The sequence below is a fragment of the Anthonomus grandis genome, chromosome 2 (assembly GCF_022605725.1).
Source record: "Anthonomus grandis grandis chromosome 2, icAntGran1.3, whole genome shotgun sequence".
Taxonomy (NCBI): Eukaryota; Metazoa; Arthropoda; class Insecta; order Coleoptera; family Curculionidae; genus Anthonomus; species Anthonomus grandis.
The window spans coordinates 99,220-122,651 of NC_065547.1; the positions used below are offsets into that span (position 1 = coordinate 99,220).

At 32.0% G+C, this 23,432-nt stretch overlaps 3 protein-coding genes across 5 annotated transcripts; 1 reads left to right on the forward strand and 2 right to left on the reverse strand.

Moving 5' to 3' along the window:
* Nucleotides 1-4,404: 4,404 nt before the first annotated feature.
* On the reverse strand, nt 4,405-5,104 carry LOC126750519 (uncharacterized). The gene is made up of 3 exons (XM_050460161.1): nt 4,957-5,104; nt 4,833-4,901; nt 4,405-4,781 (listed from the first exon to the last, which is right to left on the reverse strand). The coding sequence occupies exons 1-3, from the start codon at nt 5,012-5,014 to the stop codon at nt 4,465-4,467; spliced, it is 444 nt and encodes a 147-aa protein (XP_050316118.1). The 5' UTR covers nt 5,015-5,104; the 3' UTR covers nt 4,405-4,464.
* Nucleotides 5,105-6,643: 1,539 nt separating this feature from the next.
* LOC126750399 (protein GUCD1) lies at nt 6,644-15,643 on the forward strand. Of its 3 annotated transcripts, none has more exons than XM_050460020.1 (5): nt 6,644-6,854; nt 9,660-9,819; nt 9,873-9,999; nt 10,051-10,342; nt 15,440-15,643. In XM_050460020.1, exons 1-5 carry the CDS (start codon nt 6,806-6,808, stop codon nt 15,523-15,525), a joined length of 714 nt encoding a protein of 237 aa, XP_050315977.1. In that variant the 5' UTR covers nt 6,644-6,805; the 3' UTR covers nt 15,526-15,643. The 3 variants fall into 3 exon arrangements, with proteins under 3 accessions (XP_050315977.1, XP_050315979.1, XP_050315978.1); XM_050460022.1 differs by having other exon boundaries at nt 6,646-6,820; XM_050460021.1 differs by lacking the exon at nt 6,644-6,854 and adding an exon at nt 9,341-9,582.
* Nucleotides 15,644-16,050: 407 nt separating this feature from the next.
* On the reverse strand, nt 16,051-17,567 carry LOC126750401 (MOB kinase activator-like 3). Its single transcript, XM_050460023.1, has 4 exons — nt 17,416-17,567; nt 17,140-17,290; nt 16,741-17,084; nt 16,051-16,658 (listed from the first exon to the last, which is right to left on the reverse strand). Exons 1-4 carry the CDS (start codon nt 17,455-17,457, stop codon nt 16,536-16,538), a joined length of 660 nt encoding a protein of 219 aa, XP_050315980.1. The 5' UTR covers nt 17,458-17,567; the 3' UTR covers nt 16,051-16,535.
* Between the last annotated feature and the right edge of the window lie 5,865 nt (nt 17,568-23,432).

Genomic DNA, 23,432 nt, shown 5'->3' on the forward strand with positions numbered 1-23,432 from the left:
TTCAGCTTTAAGGCCCGGTTGTATAAGCAGTAGTTCAACTTAAGTTCTACCAAACTGCAGTTCTTCGTTGAACGTAGTTCAGAGGTTCGTGTGTTGTTCCAGTACAAGTTTAGTTAAACTAGGTTCTATTTAAAGTATGCTATGGCCACATAAAAGAGAAGTAAAAGAAAAGAAGAACCTAACCTATTCATTAAAATTAATTAATTAATTTACTTTGTATTTATTTATTTACTTTGTTTTTTGTCTGTTGCCAATTATAAGGATTTTTTGAACACAAACAATACCGTAAATTCCGAAATGTTGTTTGTTTAAAAGTGTTTTGTGCCGCCTTGCTGCTTGCTAAACCGTTTGGGTCTGCTTATCTGACATGGAGAAAAAAAGAGGACAAGCAAGTTCTCTATCAGAGAAGAAAATGTTCTTATTAATATAGTAAAGAAATACAAGGACAGCATAGAATACAAGGAAAGTGGACAGCCCCTTAGAACTGTTACATTTCTAAAAAATAAGTATGAGAATATAAAAAAACAGCCAAGCAAAAATTTATAACAATAACTGCAAGCGAGAGTCATATCCAAATATTAGGGACCAACTTACAGAACTAACATCAAAATATGACACTGATGATATGGCAAGTTTTTTTAACTAGTTTTAAATCATTTTCAATCTTAAATATTGTAAAATTTTTAGAATCAATTGTTATTGAGATGGAAAGCAAAATAGTGTAATTAAACTAATACAAATCATCATACTTGTCCGTAATAGATGAAATTTGTTCAGAAATTCTATCTACTATGAATATTACGGCTTGCTTTTCCAACCTAAATCTAACCTTAAATTCTTTATCATTCCAAATAATCCAGTCTATGCCTGTACACCTGTGATGATCTAAGGTGTAAAATTTTATTTACTAATTCCAGAAAATGTTCGTCATCCGTAATATCTTCCTAAATAGGATCCATTTTTATATTTATGGTTTGTAAACTAAATCTAGGGTATCTAGTAACTAATAAATTAGCACCTTACCAAACACAATAATTATTGAAAGGCGGCTGTATTTACATAAATAAAAAGTATCAAAATGATATACTAAATATTAATTTAATCTCAAAAATTTGCTTGAGCTCCAAATTGGACGTTCAAGATGAACCGCAGGTTATCGTTTGAACCAACATTGTACAACGGATTAATTCCGCTGAACCGGAGATGTTTATGAACTGTTGTTGAACGCCCATTGTACAACCGGCCCTAATGGCTCGTGCCCACTAGTGTTGACACAGTGTTACATTAAATAAATAAGACAATGCAAGTTCGACAAGATGTTTTCACTGAACCATTGTCTACCACCTTCAAAAACTAATCTAAGGGTCTCTGGTGGAATATATTGTTCCACGCTTCTTAAAGCTGCTTGTGATTTTGTAGGCTGTTCAGGGTTCTCTCGGTGATTTTGTGCTCCGGTTTCCGTTTTGAAATATTTGGAAAATTTTATATTCTCAACATTGAAGGGAACAAGCCCGCAGGTTCAAAACCCGTTTTTAATTATATCTAGGGTATTGGTCATTTTTTGAAAAGTGGATTCCAAGATAGGCGCAAATAAGTCTTTGGTAATCTTTTGGCCTTGGTTTTCCATTCTCCTTCGGTGTACTTTTTTTTTCCACTCAAGTTTCAACGGTCGGAACACAGCCATGTCGAGTGGCTGCGTTGGGACAAAGAGCTATTAGGATGATATTATTTTTACTGTAAAATTCATTAAGGGACATCGTCAGGTGAGATGTGTGTCCATCCAAGAACAATATAACTGGAAACTGGACTTTCTGAGCAACTAACCAAGGGTGAAATATATTGGCGATGTACTCAAAAAAAGCTTTCACCAGTCATCCACCCATTTTCCGACTTTCCGATACCCCAGTGTTTTGGAACATTTTCGACAACTGATTTGGGAATTCTTTTGTTGTTGTAAACGATCATTAGCGGTAAAATTTGACCAGAGGCACTACATGTCACCAAATTTATCATTATTTGTCATTATTGTTTACAAATGAGTAAACTGTTCTATCCCCCTTTCGAACTAAAACTTTGTCTCCCTTCGGAGTGAGGAAGAAAGCTGTTTCATCACAATTGAATACACGGCTAGGGTCATAGGTAATGTTAAGGTTTTTTGTGTCTTGTAAGTAGGCCCATATTTGTATGAACCACTGAAGAATGCGATTTTCTGTTAGAAGTGAGGTTTTGGGAAATTATTCTTGCTGCCAGTTCTGGATGCCTCTTTAGAAATAGTTCATACCATTTCCGTCCAGGCCTACCGTCTGTGAAATTATTAGGCCTATTCAGTTCTTTGAGTAATAGTTAAACACTATCTAACAATTGCGTTTTTGTTGCTGGAAATCCACAAGCTGCTATCCGGAATAACCATGCTACCAGTAAGTTTTCTTCATCACTTTAGCTGTTTTAAAAGGCATTTGTGCCTGAATGGCGCCAACAGCATTCTTTATAGCTTCGGTAGAATATTGAATTCGTTTCTTCTTTTCCATTGTTATTAAAATGGTTCTGATCTAAAACAAACGTATCTAATTATCAGCACTTATAGTGTATGTATTATCGGCAGATATATTATGCGTCAAATAAGGCTAACTCTAGTACAAAATATAGAGTGCCGAAAATTGGTGTGTAATTTCTTTGTTTTATACTGCATTTAAAGATCAATCACTTCCTTAAGTTAATAATTCAACGTAAAATCGACCTAAATACACTATAAGGCACATAACCAATTATCGGCACCTCCGCCGATAATTGAGTCACTAATTAATATTTACGTACTGGTTATCGGCACTCATAAAATTCTCGAAAAAGCAAGAGAAAAATAGTTTTTAACAGAAAAAATATCAAAAACAATAGTTACGAAACATATTAAACGTAATGGAATGTTTATGCGAGTTTTTAATCATAAATTATAACACGATTTAGCTTACCTGTTTCTTAACGGAAGTAACAACAAACGCACAATTCAACAGTTTTACGCCAACTGACCAGTATTGTTTTGACCAGTGTTGCCAGGTATTACTAACTGTCACGCGCCAGTTTTGACAGTAAAATGCTCCGCTAAAGCGCCACCTTTTGACAGGACGCAAAAACTATTAAAAAAATTAGCGGGAGTTTCAAATATTGGACAAATGTGGATTTTCTTTTATTCACAGTTTCCTATACCGGGTGCTGCATCTCATCACGCATCATAGGAATTACAATGCAAAAATAAAGAAATAGAAATTCCTGCTTCCCTAATTGTTTTAGCTAAAAAGTCTATAGGACCTTTTTTGTAGCAAATTAATTTTGTTATAAGAAGGAATTTTTATAAAACCAGATATTTGAATTGTGGTGGCAAAATCGTCGAAAATATTCTTTCTCTTCCCTTCCCATCACCTGTTTGCTAATTAAGAAACAAACATTACCTTTTTTGAAACTTCAAAAATCTGTCATATTAGGTAATAACAACAATATTTATTTGCAATAAACTACTGTACAAAGTTTAAACTACTAATTACACTATTTCATAAATAAAGCACTTATTTCCCGTGTACTAGTTCCAGAATAATAAAGTTGTATCATCTCTACTTTTTCCTGTATAGAATAAATCATTTTAGAAATTTGATACTGTAGTGCTAAAGCTCAGTTTACGCTCGCGCTCATGCAAAGGCGAATGGCAGACGATCCCTTTTGGTAGTTGGATTTGTTTATGAAATTTATAGTATTAAGAATCAACCAAAACCAATGCTTCTTTTGACTAGTTTACAATTAAGGTGCACGATACAAAATACAAAAGCGCCACTTTAGGCGCCCGGCGCATGTACCAAAATTTTACACGCCATTTGAAATTTAAAAGCGCCACTTTGGCGCAAATGCGCCACACCTGGCAACCCTGGTTTTGACAGCGGTCTTTTCAGATTTTGACAGAGGAGCGTTCGATTTTACAGAGGCGTAGATAAAGATTCACAGAAGTATTTAGAATATTTTTATTCAACGATTTCGTAGTAGGATCTTATTTAAGGGGATAATTTGTAATAAATGCCGATAATTGGGGTAGTGCCGAAGATAGATACATTTACCTAATTCTGTCTGAACTCTGATGTTGCCAGATTTAAATTTCTTACATAAGTATAGACACATTTATATAACTCAATAATAACAAATAGCCCAATGACTCAATAAATGAAAGTATTTAAAAATATTGCCTTTGATCTAAATGAAACATGACATAAATTTGATGTTCCAAAATTTTTAAATTCTGAATAAGATATCACGATTGCCTACATTAATTCAGTTTCACAAGTACGTGTACTTAATACGCATTTTTTTGAAAAGTAGATGTCCAACACAGAGAACAAAAAATATGCAAAAAAAAAAGATATTAAATAAATACTTCATAATTTATTAAATCATATATAGAGAGTTTCTGACCATAATGTTTATAATCTATCCTTGTCCGATCTGACCCAAGGGACTTAAATTCTGTATTCCCTGTCCCAAATTCCCAAATAAATTGCCCATGTTGCCCAATCCTTGTACGAAATTGGTGAGACCTCCTGTTAAAGTACTTGCCGGCATCACGGCTCCCTGCACAGTAACAAAGAACAGTTTTACATCTTTGAGAAGTTCGTTTTGGGACTGTAGAGCTTCTGAAGATCCGTTCATTAATGCGTTGGATATCGGATTATTGCTCAAAATGTTCGAGGTAGGCGAAGAATTGTTTAAAATGTTTATAGGGTTTAATAAGTCGGTTATTCCTGCTCCTAAAAAAATTTTTTATAAAAACAAAAAAATCCTTAAGCTATGCTGCTTACTGGATTCCACCATAGTTTTACTTGGCAAGTCAGCATCACTAGCATTTGTGGGTTTTAAATATACTAGAGCTGCAAATTTAAATGTATTATTACAAGTTTTGAAAAAAAAGGTATTATTTATTACCTGCAAGGTGGGATAATAGCACTAGAACAGTAGACAAAAAGTGATTGGTAAAAAACATTGTTTTGTTAATATTCGGCCTGATTGGGTCTATTAGCTTACTACTTCTGATTATGACCCGGCGCAGTTGTTATAATATATAGTAAATATTTTAAATTTAAATGGATGTAAATTTGTGTTTCTTATCAGACATATTAACAATACTTTGACCTGAAAATTTATAAACCTATAATTAAAGGTCTATTTAATTTATTAAAAAAAAAACAATATTAAATGTTCAATTAACAAAAATATTAATGAATATATGGTCAATTCAATATACGTATAACATATTATAAGATTTTGTTTACAAAAAGGAGAAAATTTTGGCAAATAAAAAAAATTGACACGAGATTTACATATTTAGTTTTTTAACTCGATTATTATACACTTCAAATATTATGTTTTTTTTTTAAGATTAGAAGATTATTAGATTTTTTAAGATGAATCATTAATGCGTCGTAAATAGTTTGTTGTGACAAATAGTGTCTCTGTGAGTAAATTAACTTAAGCTTTGAATACGTATTATCATAGGCTAACGAGAGAATTTGTCTGGTAATTCTATGGTATTATTTAAACAATGGGTAATAATACTTCCTAAATTTCCCGATCAATCACAACTGATATTGGGTTAGGGTTGAACGATGCATATAGTTGGTGGGGCAGTATTTTAGTGCTATCAAGATGGTAAAAGTATGTATGATATAAAGAAACGGACCAAGTATACAACCATTAACTATATTAAATTTATTGCTCTGATAAAAATGAAGATGATGATTGATGTACTTCAAAATAGCGACCATGATACTGTGAGATGATTACTTCACGACAATATTGTCTAGTATGTCAGACAGAGCAGTGGAACAGCTATAATTAGCTTAAAACCGATTGTGTAACAGCGATTTCATAGTTATTTGACCATCTAAAGTTCCAATATTTCCAAAACTTTTGAAAGCGTTAGAAGATTATTTACTTTAGCTAAAGATAAAACATTGGCCAGTTTCCAGTCTTTTGGAACATATGACTTCTACATCATGCAACTATTTATTATATGAGTCATATATAGGTAATTATAAATAGAGAATTTAAAGAGGTTAGTGTAATGTTTAAAATGTCTGCTCTAAAAGTTTTAGATATAATATTAAGAATGATTTTATGAATTAATTCTTCATTAATTTTGTTCTTCCAGGCAGTTTTTAGAATCAGAATCCAATTTTAATCAGTAATTCTATCTTCAATCATTTCGAATAAGATTTCATCTGCCAGGAAGTATTTTCAAAATTTATATTTAAGGTTAAAATTTAATAGTTCTGCATTACATTCTTTTCAAGTAGTTTAAGAACAAGGAATCAGGGATTGTAACAAAATTCGGAAGAATCAATCGTGCGAGGTCATCAAACCAACTTGAAAATAATCCCTGCGTGAAAACAGTTAGCAACGCATTCAAAATTAAACAACTATAAGTCAAGGCTTCGCACTTCCCTTTACGATTCATATTTAAATTTTAATATTAAAAAAAGTCCTCGTTTCGTACGGTTCGGTCATTTTCAGGGTTAACCTGTTGCTGCTTTATTTATTGTATAATAACAATTTAAGGAAACATGCCTGCGGCTTGCGTTTATCGCATGTTTATAGATTCAGTTGAAGCGCGGGTTTTGTACAGAAATAACGCGCTATTTGGGTCAAACTCGCCCGCTTTTAAACTCTACACATTTAAGGAGTTTTCCTCGATTAAATTCGATTTAGGATTCGAACAAAAGTTGAGTGAAGAATTTATATTAAGTTGTGCTTAGCATAAAATTTGAGAGTTGAAATGATGGAACAGGAGGTGCGTCTTAATCTGAAGCCTCTAAGTATTAAAGGTATTTAAGTTAACATAGGAAGGAGTTTTTCTCAGTTAAGCTAAGCCTTTTGGTAAAACGTTGGTGTAACACTGAAATCATAAAACAGCTTTACCATTAATTAAAATTCTTTATACTTTTATTTTTATATAAGATGCTAACACACCGAAAAAAATGTGCAAAAATAATAGAGCAAGGTACAAATAGGGACGGTAACAAATTATTAAAGCAATCTTAATAAAATTATAATAAAAATGTCCTTAAAATACTGCAATTTTATAACAAATTAAATAAAATTTATTGAAAAATGTGATATATTAAAAGTAGGGGATAGTGTTTTTAAAGGTGGTAGACAATGGTACAGTGAAAACATCTTGTCGAACTTGCATTGTCTTATTTATTTAATGTAACACGACGTTTCGGTTGGTAAGTATCTCCAACCGTTATCAAGTGTAAACTGACAGCAAACTACTATTCTATAGGCTTATATACTAGATGTGTGCAGCGATGTGGAAAGACAAGTCATCCGTGAAAAAGGGTTGGGGAGAGGACACGCCTCTCTCTAGATCCTACACTATCCTGAGAGTAGAGGCTTCCAGATGTTGGGTACATCGACGCTTGGCTGGCTGAAGATCTCCTGATTCTGTGAAATGAAAACTGCCTCTACGAACTTCCTCTTCCGCTAGTGCTGTTCCTTGTGCAGAATCTTGGCTTCTGACCAATTATGCCACGCGTGCTCTGCTATTCCGGATTTGGAAACCTCTCCTCTTTGGGTCCAGCTGCGATGTTCCTTCGCTCTGATTTCTAGGGGGCGCTTCGTTTCACCTATGTATGAGTCACCGCACTCACATGGGATCTGGTAGACGCAATTTTTGGTATCCAACAGGCCGTCTGGTTAGGTCTTTGATACCACGCTTCTGATAGTGGTGCTAGATCTAAAGGCAGTTCTTGAGATTTTTTTTTTCTGAAAGACAGCTCGTAGAGGCAGTTTTCATTTTACAGAATCAGGGGATCCTCAGCCAGCCAAGCGTCGATATACCCAACATCTGGAAGCCTCTACTCTCAGGACAGTGTAGGATCTAGAGAGAGGCGTGTCCTCTCCCCAACCCACGGAAAGGCAAGTTATTACTACAAGAAAATTAACGTACCCGCACCAGTTTATAAACTATGGCTAATCTTCTAGGAAAATTTGTATAAACATTATAACATTTTTTACACGATTTGTATGTCAAAAAATATGTAGAAAAACAAATCGTAGCAACTCTTGTTTATATTCAAAGCCATTTCAATTAATGCTTTTGCTTTATCTATAGTAGGAACCAAGTTACAGTCGATTTCATAGAGGGAGTTTAAGTGCAAGTCGATAGTTAAGCAGAGGAGTCAGTTTTTGGGTAATTTTTTAAAAACCGTTTGTTTGTCAGAAAATATGTAGAAAAACAAATGGTAGCAACTCTTGCTTACTATAAAATGCTTTTGAAATGAATGATTTATCTAAAGTAACAACCAAGTTACAGTCGATTTTGTAGAGGGATTTTAAAAGCGAATCGATAGTTAAGTAGAGGAGTCAGTTTTTTGAATTTTTTTTAAAAACTATTTGTATATTTTCCAGACTTTCTCGATCAACTTCTAGTAAACCTGTCTATATCAATAAAAAATCATATTATTATAAGATTAATTATGTTTAAATGTAAAGACTAATAAACAGCCATAAAAATTCAATAATCAATACAAGTCATTAATAAAGGATCATATTCTATTTCTTTTTAGTTAATTTTTAAAACTTATTATTTCGGTTTTATTTAAGATTACTTAATGGTTTCTGTTTAATTTATTTTATGGTTCGAATATTTTAATTTTTTTTTATTGTGTTTTAGCATAAAAAAAATTGCGATATCATTAACTTTCAATTTCTCTCTATGGATAAAAATAAATAGAAGTATTTGTTATTAAAAATAAAAACATTAAAATCTTTTTTTGCGTCAATAAACCTATATATTACTTAATAAATAAGGTTTATAATGAAATAAATCGTTAATGTTTTATAATAAACACATTTTATTATACGTTGATATTAAGGTTGTTAAAAATAAAAGAATACTATTTTTGAAGCTTTTTTATAAATAGTTCATTAATTTTTAACAAGGACTAAGAGTAAACTTAATATATTAAAAGCAACAACTATTTCAACTACTGAGGCCAAAGTAATTTTTAAAATATTAAAATCTGTTTTGCACATAAGATATAGCGATAAATATATATCCAGGAATCCAGGTTATCTCGATCATAAAAATTTATTTAATGTAGCTATTGTTAAAGTACAGTTTATTATGAAAGCCTGCATAAGTATATGGGGCTTCCATGGACGTATCAAATAATATCCAAAAAGATTTATTCTGAAAACCTTAGCAAATAAAACTTCACTCTTCTTTAAATATATTGGACGCCTATGGATACATGCTAAGCTTATCTTTAACACTCTAGATTAGATATTATTAATAATTATTCATATTTTGACACACTATCGTTATAGTACTAGATTCTGGCAAAATGCAACTAAAATTTCCGATTTAGGTTAATAGAACAATTGATTATTAACAGAATTCTATAGTAGATAATAATAATGTATGTTGACAGCATTTTTATTATATTGAAAAAACTTGTCAATTTTTACGGTTAACATTCATTTGTCAAAATCTACTGTAAACAATTCCAGACAAAAAAATGAAAAAGTGCATACAGTTAAAAACTGGTAAGTCTCCTTTTCAAACTGAGTAATATCTGAAAAATTAAATATTTCAATAAAATAACGTAAAAATTATTTTTTAGACCTTCCTCCTAAGCACCACATCGAACTATGTCATTTCAAACAAAAATCAAACTGGGACTGTGGCATTTCCTGCGTCCTTATGGTCCTCCCGACTAAACACCGTCAACATCTGCTCAAAAATTTAAGTGCAGTATGTAAAAATGAGGGATTCAATAAAAGGTATAGCGAGGATAGACAAATTCTTCCGTATATTATAATTATTTTGTTTTTAGTACATGGACCATCGATCTCTGTTATCTCCTTCGGCGTTACAACGTAGAGCACGTTTTTTACACAATCACTATTGGGGTTCACGAAGGTTATCGGGGGAACAGCTTCTATCATCACATTTTAAATAAAGTAAGAAAAATCTGACTTACAAGAAAAAAAAACAATGAATTTGTTTTTTAGGATGAATCCAGGGTTAACCTGAAATTCCGTGAGGCATCCAAAAACGACATCATAGTAAAAAAGGGCTCCATCTCAATCCTGCATATTATAGAGCATTTAGTAAATGGTCCAATTATAATATTGACAAACGCAAGACTACTATACTGTGATATCTGTAAATTTAATAAGATCTCAAATGAGTTAAGGAAATGCTTGCCATGGCCCACGACTTATCAGGGCCACTATATCGTGCTGTGCGGTTACGACATTGAACGACAAAGAGTGTTTTATCGGAATCCTTCATTTGGTGACCGTAAGTATTGCAAAAAGTTGATTGAGAAATTTTAAAAACAGTTAAGCGTTTAACTTTAATTAAAATTGAATCGTTCATTTCAAAAACCACGTAAGTTAAAAAAGTATAATTTTCAGGAAACATAAAAAACTGATTATATAAAAAATTATGTTTTTTTAGTAGAAATAAATATTTTTTATTTGAAGTGATTAGTTACCAAAAGCAAGCGCATCGAGAAAAATTCCAAAAAACTAGAATTGGTTGTTAAAAAAAAATTAAATAAAAATGTTGTTTTTGCACGGAGAAAATTTGTTAAATTCTTTTTTGCATTTTTAGGAAGATATAAACTAAAAATTACATGTTCAAAATAATTATAAATTCAAACAAAAAAAAACAGGTAGGTTAAATAATATTTAGGGTACATAGTCAAAATCTTCGTCATTCTCAACATTCTCTTGGAAATCTTGCTCTTCTCCTGTTGGCCATCGAAAAATTTCCTCATAAAATGGCATATGCTGCTATTTCTGACTTGTTTGATGTTTTCAATTTTTTTGGGATTTATGGGAACGTGGCCCAATGGATAAGCCTGCTTGTCTGGTAAAGATATTTTCATAGCTTTGTTTCTAACCAACTGAAACGTATGTCTACTTAAGTTATCAATGAACTGTCTGGTAACAATGGCTCCTTTTTTATTCCTATTATATTCAAAGGACATATACGGATGGAGAAAATGACTGCTTACTTTCTTTTGGAACTTTCCAAAACTCTTATAGTAGGTAGGCTACCATTTTGAAAAATTCATGACTTCACGCGTTGACAACAAAAATACGGAAAAGCTTGGGTTTGCCTTTGACATTATGTCATAATACTCTCCAAGGACATTATACGGTCACATTTCTTTATTTTTCTCTTCATAACGCCAAAGTCTTGATCATCGGGGAGAAATGAATGACCGCGTATGGGAAAATAATATGTTATTTTTGAAAAACGTTTTGTGTCAGTTAGAGATAAGAATCTTATCATTGTATTATTCTTATTTTGACCTGGACAGTTGTCTGAGAAAAGTTGAAGTTTTTGGATATTTTCCCCCAAAAAATTATCTAAATAGTGATGGATCATGGAACAAACATCGTTGGCACCTTTATTTGCCACTCCTTCATGGTAAACGTAAAATACGGATTCATTAGTTTTGAGATTCTTGATCCCAAAACAGTTGACCCATAGGTTGTCTAAGGTAAAATATCTCCTGTATTGGTATACAGGGTGTCCCGAAATTACATCGCAATATTTTACCAGCCGCATCTTTGTCTAAAAAGAAGACCAAAAGTTCATATCCAGTATGGTTCAAAAGTGCATTGTTTTTAAGTTACAGGGTGTTTTATGAATCATGTTAAAGATGGTTTTTTGTTAATATATTTGGAACGCCTAGTTGTAATCTTTTGAAATTTTCAACATTTACTATTGGTTTTATTAAAACTGTTTTGTTAAAACGCTGCATCGTCATCCTGTAATTGATCGTTTGATTCTATTTCTTCTTGATCATCATTAAAATCTTCTCCATCGCTAAATTGCTCAGACTCTACATTTTCTTGATCCAAGGAAATACTTGGTTGCTCGAATGCATGCACAGTGTCTTCAGAATCACTTCATCATCATCTTCAATTACTTGTACGTTGGAGCATTTTCCTGTGTGTTCACATTGTGTGCACAATACGGTGCATTTCAAACCGTGTTTTCGACATCCACAACGGTTGTTTGAACAATTTGTTTTGCAACTACAAGATATTTTTTTTTAATAGCTCTTCAGGTATTAGTGAGATGTCTGTAAAACGAGGCACGAGCATTTTAGAATTATTCACAGCTACTTCTTTCCAGCCCCACTTCGTCGCATTCATTTCATTTCCAAGCCACTTTTGAAGCTGGTAATACGATCTGCATGAGTGTTGTGTAGCTGCTCCAACAGTTGGTGGTAATTTTTCTAATTGAAAGGTTGTCTTTGCAGTCAATACTTTGTATCGCTGAAATCTTAAATCGTCTAGAGATGATGTGATATACTTAGCGTTATAAACTGATGCAATTAAAGCGCAACCATTTCGAGCAATAGTTCTTGGATCTGTATTGGGCTCGTAAAAAGGTTTTATTAAATCTGATAAGTTCCGAGTTTTTATAAGCAAATCGACCGTGTTTTTTTTACCTTTACCTGCAAAACCAGATATGGTATCGCATCCAGTGAAGCAATGTAAAAAAGCGACATAGACCGATAACATTCAAACTTAAAACTGTTTGAAGAGTAAATACTGTCACTTACATTGCCTCCTCCTGCTTTAAGGAAAAAAATCGGTGCATTTGCCGAATTGAATTAATTCAACAAAACTAAAAGGTCGATATCTTGGCCAACTGCAACAACAGTTTTTTTATATTCGTCAACTCCTGTTGCGGAGTTTTAAATTTTTTGGCGATCAGCGATCTCTACTGCTGTCTTTATAATTATAGCATCTGCATCTTTTGCTTGTTGAACTGTATATCCTTCAAACTTCAATGCTGTAGATAACTGCTGTATCAATTCAATTTTATTTTTATCGTTTGACAAAAATTTATCTTGAGCAATTATTATTTTTGTGTGAGATTCGAGACGAAAAGAAGGAAATTTTGAAGAACTTTTTCATCTTAAACGTTCCATTGCTTTTGTCGAAACTGCAGTGGAATGTTCTTCACCTACCTCATCGTCTATGTACCCATCAAATACGAAGCAGCTGTTTTCGGCATAATGATTTCTTACAAAAGCCAGGTATTTGTTGATAATAACTTCAAACGTATCATTTTTTACCCAAACAACTTACTGTGATTGATTATTTCAATTTTAAAAATATTAAAATGCATTATTATAAGTTGGTAAGCCGATAATGTATTAATTTTTTTTGGAAAATTAGGAAAAACTGTCTATTTTGCCAAAAATTTAGTCATACGGCCTTGAAGAAAGCGAATTTGGGCCCAGTAACCTTCGAAAATAGACTCAGCACATTGTAAAATATTAAGTAATGTGAAATTTAATCGTAAAAATAGTAAAATCAATGAGATCCCACGTCCCTTAGTAGCCGGAGTATTAAGTATATCAATGCAATCGAATGTTTATAGTAATATTATCAAGAAATTAACTTTACGATCAAATAACAAAATATATGTTTTTTTCCCGTAGAATTCAATAGTGTAATCAGATTTTTTGTTTTTTAAAAAATTTAAACAAATTCTTAACAACTATTGTAAAAATTTTTTTTTGGAAATATTTTTTTTTTAGTTTTTTGCATTTTTGAGCACATTTTTAAATGGCAACTCTATTTTTTTTAATTTTATCTGAAAGTAGATAAAAAAACAAATAAAATGAGACCTGGATAAACCTTCTACGACGATTTTTTGAAGGACAAATTTTAAATGAAAAAAACATCATTTTTTTTTTAAAACTTAATATCTCGGAAAATTTTCAATATTTCGGTCTGAAAAAATTTGTGGTTTTTAAGGACACATGAAAGTATCTTTTTGCCAAGTTTGATCAAAATCAGTGTGTTTGTCCGAAAATGAAAAATAAAAAACAAAAAAATTAAAAAACAGCAAGTTTTCGCGATTTTCTTGGAAATTTTGAGGTTATATCATAAAGTGGCCTTTATAAAAGTTGTAGATTTTTTTTATTATCTACAACTTTTCCATTATACATTTTTTTTTTGACGTCAACTTTTGCCGCAAATCGAAAAGGTACAATTTTTCACCCCCCCCCAAAACTTTACTTCCCTTAACCTGCTCCTGCATGAATTTTTTTCTCGTTCCTGATACCCCCCCAAACCTTTTCCTGTCGTTAGATTCCGGATAACAATTTTTTCCCTAAAAAGTACAATTCGCCTAGACTAGTAATATTAAACTCCTAGACATACCTATATCATGTGGAAATTTTTTCCGCTATTTATAGTTGAAATTCAACCAAAAGTGTACATCTGGGTAAACCAAAAATAAACGTTTATTTGACCATCGCGTGTTGCTTGGATGAAGTGAACTGCTTGAAAATTTTATCTTTTTTCCTGCTGTTGAAGCCATTTCTAGTACTTCAGTAATTTATTAATTTTTCCAAATAGTTGATGTACCTTCAGAGTTTTGTTCAAGCAGTGAAAATCCTTTCTGTTATATTTAAGGCACCTGAGCTATTCCTAAATTTTTGTGGAATGTAAAAGCGGAGTCTAAACTATTCCAGGTTTGCGATATATAGCACTTTTATATGTTCCTTTAATATGTTTTCCCTGTTATACTAATTATAAAGTACTTTTTAATGTTACTCTAAGACGTTAGTTTATAGTTTAGAAATTGTACCCTCAACAACCTAAAATCGACTAGTTGGGCATTTCAAAAGTTGTTCAAATTTCCTTAAGGTTTCATTAAATCATTAAAAAAACTTCGTTTTATATTCTTAAAGATATTTAGGAATGATGATGGAGGACTTTTTATTTACCTATTTATTTTGTTTTTATAGATGATGATAGATGATCTCAAAGATGATAGATGTTAACAATGTTTCCATTTTTTTTGGTTATGTTGATTTTTTGCTACTCTCAATACAAAAAAATCCATAATTCTTTTAAGAGTTGTCTAAATTCTCTTAAAGTTTCACTAAATCGTTAGGAAAACCTCACTTTATATTATTAAAGATATTTAAATTAGATAATTTTTTACAGGTTTTTAAATATGACGGTAAATTTTTTTATGTTTTTCGGATCCTCAGTACAAAAAAGATCCATAACTCCCTTAAGAGTTGTCCAAATTTCCTCAAAGTTAAACCAAATCATTAGAAAAACTTCATTTTATGTTCTTAAAGATATTTCGGCATGATATTTTAACTCGTAAATATTTTACAGCCTCTCAAAGTTGATTAACATTTTTTTTTATTAAATAAAATTCCATAGAAAAAAATACAAATTTCTTATCGTGCTCCATTAAATTGACTTACCTTATTTTCTGAGAAAACAAACTGCTCAAGTCCAAACCTGGATTTAATTTTGACAGACGAATAAGTAAGACAACATTGTGACATTACAATCAGGACCGGTATAAGTAATAAATCGATGATTTTTTTTTTAGATGTGTGCGTAATGTCCGTCGCCAATTTGGAAAATGCCAGAAAAAGCTATGGAACCGATGAGGACGTCATTTTTATTTACAAATGAACGATTAGTAGCTATTCCACTATTGTGTGTTCATTATGTATACTTACTTATTTTTTAATATTGTGTGATAATATTATTTTAATAGGACTTTATAAATGAATAAAAAAATTAAAGTTGACTTGCTTGTACTTTATTTTGATAATAATTGATTAATACAATTTCATGTATACACAACGTGATGTTAGTATTGACTAGCGTCTTATTTATAACAATATTAAAGTGTAGTTTAAGTCATGATATATAAATTTAATATATAAATCAATAGTTGAACTTTTTCCAATATATTCTACCATATTTGATGAATCAAAATCTCAGTGGTTAGTTTTTTATTTCTAAAGCTTATGCCCATTTACATATATATATTGTATAAAAATAAATTACAATTTAATAAATAAGGTATAGGGCAGATTGAAAAAACTAGATGATTTTTCTGTAAAGAATCAATTTTACTTTCCCTTTCTTCACTGAATTACCTCAAAAAATGGACAACTTAGAGGAGAAAATAAATAAAAAAATACAATTGAATACAATATTGAAACTTTCATTTCTTTATATAACTTAAAATTACAATACCTATACTACATTCCTATAAATAAAAAATAAATTCGAATTACATAGTGATCATGTCCAGACATACTGGGTTGTATCAGACCCCTTAAAATTGTTAGAAAAATGTTCTATTATAATTTAAAGCTTTAGTTACAAAGATGTCTTATTTAATTAATTCTTTAGAAAATAATTAAATATCATAAAAATAGTTGGCAATAGATACTTGACCTGCCTTAACCCCTAATATACCAAAATCAATTAGACACCTTGTATAATTACTTAATTACTAACTATAAAGCAGGTTCAAAAACACTGTAAATTACAACTTGACAAAAAAGGTACAAGTTGATTAAGTCATTTTTAATGAGCAAAGTAGTAAGTTAAGTCTGAATGTTATTTCCAAATTTAACTAAAAGCTGTGCTATCATAATTTTTAGTTTATTTACCCATTATTGTCACCTTTAAGGGTCTTTACAGATTTTTAATGCCATTTCTTGCAATGGTTCCAACTCTTTCCTGCTAACAAGATTGTATTCGGTTACAAAATAGTAGAAGTGTTTGTAGCAGGTATTTACATGTGCTTCCTAAAAAATTCATTATATTTATCATCTTCATCAAATTATCATTTTCTTGTTTTTAATTTTTTTAATAAAAGTAACAACTTACTGCTGATATGCTCACAATATTTTGAAAATGGTGTATATAAACATGTACAAACACCCTGTGCAGTCTGGCCAATATCTTACTACAATGTGTAGAGAAATTTTTTGGAAACGGCATATCACTGGTGCATGGAAACAGAGCCTGGTTATTGATCTGAAGCTCGATCCAATCCATTAAATAACTAATATATTCCCTGGCCGGTAGTGGAGTGGGTTTTTTAAATTTATCACCGTCTGCCCATAAGTATTCGAATCTGGGCCCACCAGACATTGTTGGGCATGTTTGTTCAGTGCAGTACTCACAGATTGTGCCATAGATCAGGTTTATTCGATTGAAAAAGTCTACGACTATTGCAAACAAATTAATGCTGCAAGGATAATGTTGTTATTGCAAAGAACTTACCATGTACAGCAATCCAATCATTCAGATCTTCACCGGAGGGCAGTTTAACAGCATTTCTCAAATTAATCCCAGAGTTAAGACTGGCCTGGGCCTGCTTATGTAAACTATACCTAATAGTTCCATGAGCAAACTTTTTTTTCGGACGGAAAGTCTAAAATTAAATTATTTACGTACTGGAGCAAATAGCAATTACGACATCACTATTTTTGTAAGTTTTTCTGGGGTACACCCTGAAATAGATTTTACAAATTTTGTTTGATTTGGGTAGATACTTACTTTGCCCTTTTGGAAAAAATCTAAGAAGGTGTTTAAAGACATTTTAACCGGGATATCCGGTACGCTACGTGACTTTAATTACTAACAACACCCTTTGTTTGGATTTCAATTTTTAGGTTATGTAAATAAAAATTGACATTGTCCCTTGTCCTCTTCTTCTTCTTCTTCTTTGGGTGTTCTTCAGGTGAACCGAGGGTCCGAGCAACCAGCTATTTAACCAATTTTTGTGTCTCCTACTATTTAGTCTGTACTGAAATTGAGGATGTTCTACTACTTGGCTTCTCTTAAACGGTTTGTAAAGTAAAGAAGAATTTTGGCTTTGTAATATCTGGCAATTTTATATTGGGGGCTAAGGTATAAGTAAAGTTTAATAGTTTTACCACAGATATAACTAGCTAATGCAATATTACGTTAGCTAGTTATATCTGTTGTTTTACGTTAGTTTTTCGTCTTCATAGGGTTTATGAATAGTGTGAAGCTAACAGATTCCCACTTAATCTTTAGAAATGTGAGAAGATGTCAATTTTCTTGCTCAAATACTAAACTTCTAAATTGTGACTCTGTTTATGACCTGAGGGTTGGTGTTGATAATAATCTTAACTTCAATACACATATAGATACCGTCACAGATCTTTTTTAAAGACTCTAGGCTTCACTATAAAATCAGAATTGTCTTCTAATACCTCAAACAGGACAATTTTGCTTACAACCTTAGTAAAATTACACCTACTGTTTTTTTTTCAAATTTAAATTCAAATTGTTTATTCATGTTAATAACTATAACAGTAATACGTCAAAAATTTAATACAAAAATTAGTTAAAACCTTATTGCTCATTAAAAGCATCCATGACACCAACCGTCATATTTGGTATACCTAGTGTTGTGCGTTTGTCCTTCCTAAACTCCCAATTAACTTCTAGTGAATAGGTTACTTTCCTCAAAATACTGTTTCATCTAATCTGACAGATATTTTTCCAAAACTTTGGACAGGATCGGAAGAAAATGAAAGAAAGAAAGAAAGAAAATGTGCTATATTACGTAAGAATAATCTTGTGTACAAGCATCCTACAAGCTAAAAAAACAAAACAAAAATACAATTTCAAAAATTGACAAAACAATGAACAAAATTAAACACAAGAAGACAAAACCTTTTGAACATACTTGAATTAAATATAACTAAATAAAACAATCAATTACTAAATAAAGGTAAACTTGTTGACAAAACTAGAGAAGAAAAAAGGAAAAAAAAACTCAAATCATCATTAAAGAAGTCATCCAGGTTATAATATGCGTTAGCTAATAAAAGCGTCTTTAATTCTCTTTTAAATTTCTTAACATCTGATATGTCTAACACATAGAGGAACATGATTGTAAATTTTTTTACTTATGTAAATTAATGAGTTTTTGGTAAGGGAAGACGTAGGAATAGGTAGGGGAACATCATTTACACGACGAGTCAAATGGCCAGTGTCAGAGGGTAGTTTGGGAATTTTGTGAATAAGAGCAGCTGTTTCTAAGATAAAGAGTGAAACAAGAGTTAGGATTTTTTCAGAAATGAAGAGGGGTTTGCAAGAATCTCTTAACTTAGCAGAACACAGGTATCTAACTGCTTTTTTTGAATAACAAAGACAATGTTAAGTAGCCCCTTATTGGTTAAACCCCAAAAAGGCAAGCCATATCGAATATGAGATTCAATAAGTGAAAAGTACACTGAACGTGCAACCACCCCTCCCAGCTCTTGTTTTGCCAGAACATCCAGAAGATAATTTCCCAGCTAAATGTAAAATATGATCTTCAAACCGAAGGCGACCATCAATGGTAATTCCTAGGAACTTGCAGCACTCTTTATTCTGCAAGAGGGAATTTTCGTCAAACATCAGACCCTGAACATCGCACTTAAACCCCATAATAGACGTCTTTCTTACATTAAACACGAGACTGTTGGAAGCACACCAGCCTGATAAAATCTGAAGGTCTTCAAGGATACCAGTCTTAATATAATCAGAATTTTCATGGCTCCATAGTATGGTGGTATCATCAGCAAACTGAACCACCTTGCCCTGCAGTTTCAATGAACTCAAGTCTTCCACATACAGTAAAAATAACAGTGGTCCCAACACTGAACCCTGGGGAACGCCGCATTTTAGGGATCTAGAAGCAGACAAACGCCCAGACACTGTAACCTTCTGAGTACGATTTGATAAATAGGACTCAAGCCATCGCAACGCTACGCCCCTAAAACCATATTTATCGAGCTTAGATAACAGTATTCCATGTCCACTATCTACACAGTCAAATGCTTTGGATATATCACAAAACACTGCCGCCGATGACTCTTCAGAATTCAAGGATACATAGACGCTCTCCAAAAAGCTAAAAACAGCATCATGAGTCCCTTTACCGGCTTGAAATCCAAACTGATTTGCAGACAAAATGCCATTATGATGAAAAAAGGACAAAATTCTGCTTTTTGCAAGTTTTTCAACTATCTTAGAGAGGGTAGACAAATTAGAAATGGGACGGAAATTACAAGGCTGATCCAAATCTCTACCCTTATGAAAAGGGATAACCACTGCCTCTTTTAAACATGAAGGAAAAATGCCATTATGTAAAGAATTGTTTATGGCAGAAACTAAGCATTTAAGGCTGAATCAGGCAAAAAGAGTAACAACCTCGAAGATATCTCATCAGCTCCAGATGATTTATGATTTTTTAGGCGTTTGATTTCATTTTTTTTAATTCGGTAAGATCGACAGGATGAAAGAAAAATGACTGCTCAACCGACACTTGTTGAAGATAGTGTAAGAGATCAATGTTACTACGAATGCCCTTGAGCAAGATATTAGGTATATCACAATAATAGTCATTTAAAATGTCAGGTCTTAACTCCGGTTCAGATACTTTTCTATGACAATGTCTAAAATCATTAATAATCGACCAACACTCTGAGGGATCTATAATTTTCAGAATCATCTGGATTTCCCTTCCTAACTTACTGTTATTTCTGACTAATGCATTCTTGTTTGTATTTACGATTTGCCACATGCTTCTCATGGGATTATTAGAGGAGGCCTTAACAGCATCATTTGCAACAATTTTTAATTGATTTATGGCTTCTTTATATAGTGTTCTATATTGGAAATACTGAAATTTGTTTGCAATTGTATTATATTGTATACTAATACTACCCAACAACCTTAAGTGCTCTCTCATGGAGCGAAGTTCTGGACCCAACCAGCCTATGTTATTTTCAAATTTTATGATAAACTATTTTACAGGGAAACTCTCACTTTTTTAATTTGCTGTTAAGCCTGGAAACCGTAAAAAATCCCATGCTACTTCAGAAACACCACCATAAAACCTATGCAATCCTCTGGATAATTGGTCGAAATATCCTCCTTATCGGCGGATCTGGCTCAGACAAGAGTGAAACCCCAACAATTTGTGCTAGATGCTAACTCTATTATGGTTTCCTAATTATACAGTGCATATTCACTGACTCGAATCAGTTCAACGAAAATTCTACAAATATATTTGTTTTAGGTTGGACGGTATATACTTTATTTTTAAATTATTTGAAAGATATTAACGAATTTTTTATAAGCAGTTAAGTTACTACAGGTCTCGGTTCTTCTTGTCTTTTTTTTTATAATCTCAACTACCTGGCAATGGTAAATCTTTCTTTTACTGACCGTTCATTAATCTTATAGCCCACTTCTTCTTCTTCTTTTTCTTCTTCTTCTTCTTCTTTAACGCCCAGAACAAAATTAACAATTTTTTTGCAGGCAGTTGTGCTACTACAGATTTCAGTTTTTTTTTATGTTTTTCCTTCAGAATCTCAACTGCATGGAAGACATTATTTATTTTTTCTTTACAGGCAAATCATTAATTTATTTCTGCATGTCTTCTTCTTCTTTTTCTAGTTCTTCTTCTTTAAGTGCGTGGAAGAAATTAACGAATTTTTTGCAGGTAGTTAAAAGTTACTTCAGTCCATAGTTTTTCTTGTCTTTCTCCTTCATAACCTCAACTGCCTGGACGAAATTATTGATGTTTCTTATAGAGAGAGTTCATAAACCCAACACAAATTAATTAATTAAATTCCCCTGAATTTTCAAGCCAGTCATAATGTGATTACCCAATTATGATGACGTTGAAATCTGTTGTGTTGGCAACACTGGCAATTAATTGAATTGCCATCGATATCCAATAGGACAAATGACAAGTGTCAGATTCTTAGACAATCATAGAGAACACTTGCAAAATTGTATACACTCGTCATGCCATCTAGGGAATATTTAAATATTGTTTGCCTAAAAAAAAAACCTATTAATCTCTATGGTTAGACTGTTCTATACTTTTCTAGTTCTAATTTCTAATTTCTGATGCCATTAGGAATATGGAAAAAAAAATGTGCAGTATTTTAATTATCTGGCGTACAAAGTGGGAACTTTTTTCGATCCTTTAAAGAAGAACTTATTCCAGTAATTCTTATTGACGATAGCAGTTATTTCAAGAAGTTTTTTCAACTTTGTTCCACGAACGATGTCATTAACGTTCCTCTCTTTATTCTAACCATTTCGAATTGGCAAGGATGGAAGGTTGTACGTTTTTTACATGCGTGTGTGTGAGACGACAAAGGAATTATTCTTGATGGTGATGAACTTTACTTACACTGGGTACGTTCTTAAGTGAATATTTTCGCTTCTACACATGACAGTGCCTCGTCAATTCAGCTCAATTATTGTATTGAAGCAATTGATTTTAATCACATAGGCAAGTTGAGTATGTGATTAATAATAAGTTTTATAGGCTAAATAAATAATTAATCACTAATATTTGTTTTGTCTGTGAACTCGTCTAGGAGCCTATTAAATTAAATTTTTATCAGCCCGTATCTGAGATCCGGCGTTCAGGGTTTAAGGATGATTACATAAAAGCACATTGAAGACTTAATAAAAATAATTTATTTGACCATTAAAGAGAGATAAGCTTATAGGACTTTGGACCCGAGATCGTATTCTTTAACAGAATGAATTGCATCTGATTGTATTTAAATTCAAGATAAAGTCTATAGTGTACCTGCACTACCGATAACACAATCTCTATTTTTACTACCTAGGTGGAGGTCTGATGGCATTCATAGGCCCAAATCACAAAAAGCTGTTCACATGAAGTTCACGTGCCGACCACGAACTGATCACGTGAACTTACGCAGTGCCTCCTTCGCTTTACTGGATCAGTTGTCGAGCATTAACGAGTTCAGAAGTGATTTGAAATTTTCCTTGAAAAATTCGTCCGCTTCAACTTATTAATTAATTAGCTAGTAGTGCGATTAGGTAGTATTTCTTTATCGTGGGAAAAATTGTTATGTCTGGCCTGAAAATAAATAAACGCCTCTTTTACTGTAATTTTTCTGTGTAAATGTATGTTGCGTCAACCTGTAAAGCTGATAATTGTATTACGTAACTTTCAGCTAAATTAAGTCAGTTTTTCTTTCAAGAAACCTTAAAGTATATTTTTAGACAGTAAGTACATTACTGAATGAAATATGTTAAATAGATATTTACTGTTTATGTCGTTCCATACTTTACCTATGTACAAAAATTAACCTAAATTAGACCTACATAATATGTGAAGTAAATACATATTTAAAGTTAATAATAAAATGCATGCAAAATGTACGTATACATTACCGGCGTAGGTCTAAAAATGACACTTCTAAATATTCTATAAATTGACTGTCCTATCTAGCTAAATTCAAATTTAAAAGTGTAAAATAGTCACATAAAATAAGTTATATCATCAAAATATAATTTACTATTGAAATATATACAAGAGAGCCTACTTAAAATTCAAAAGAGATTTTGCTTCCGGTAAAACTAGAAGTTATAAAAATCAATTTAATACGTTTTTAATACCTATTTAAATACTTACTATAATTCAAAGTAACAGGTACTTCAAAATATATTTTTAAAATTAACGCTGCCGTCGTTGTACATACCTATGTAGTTGAAAA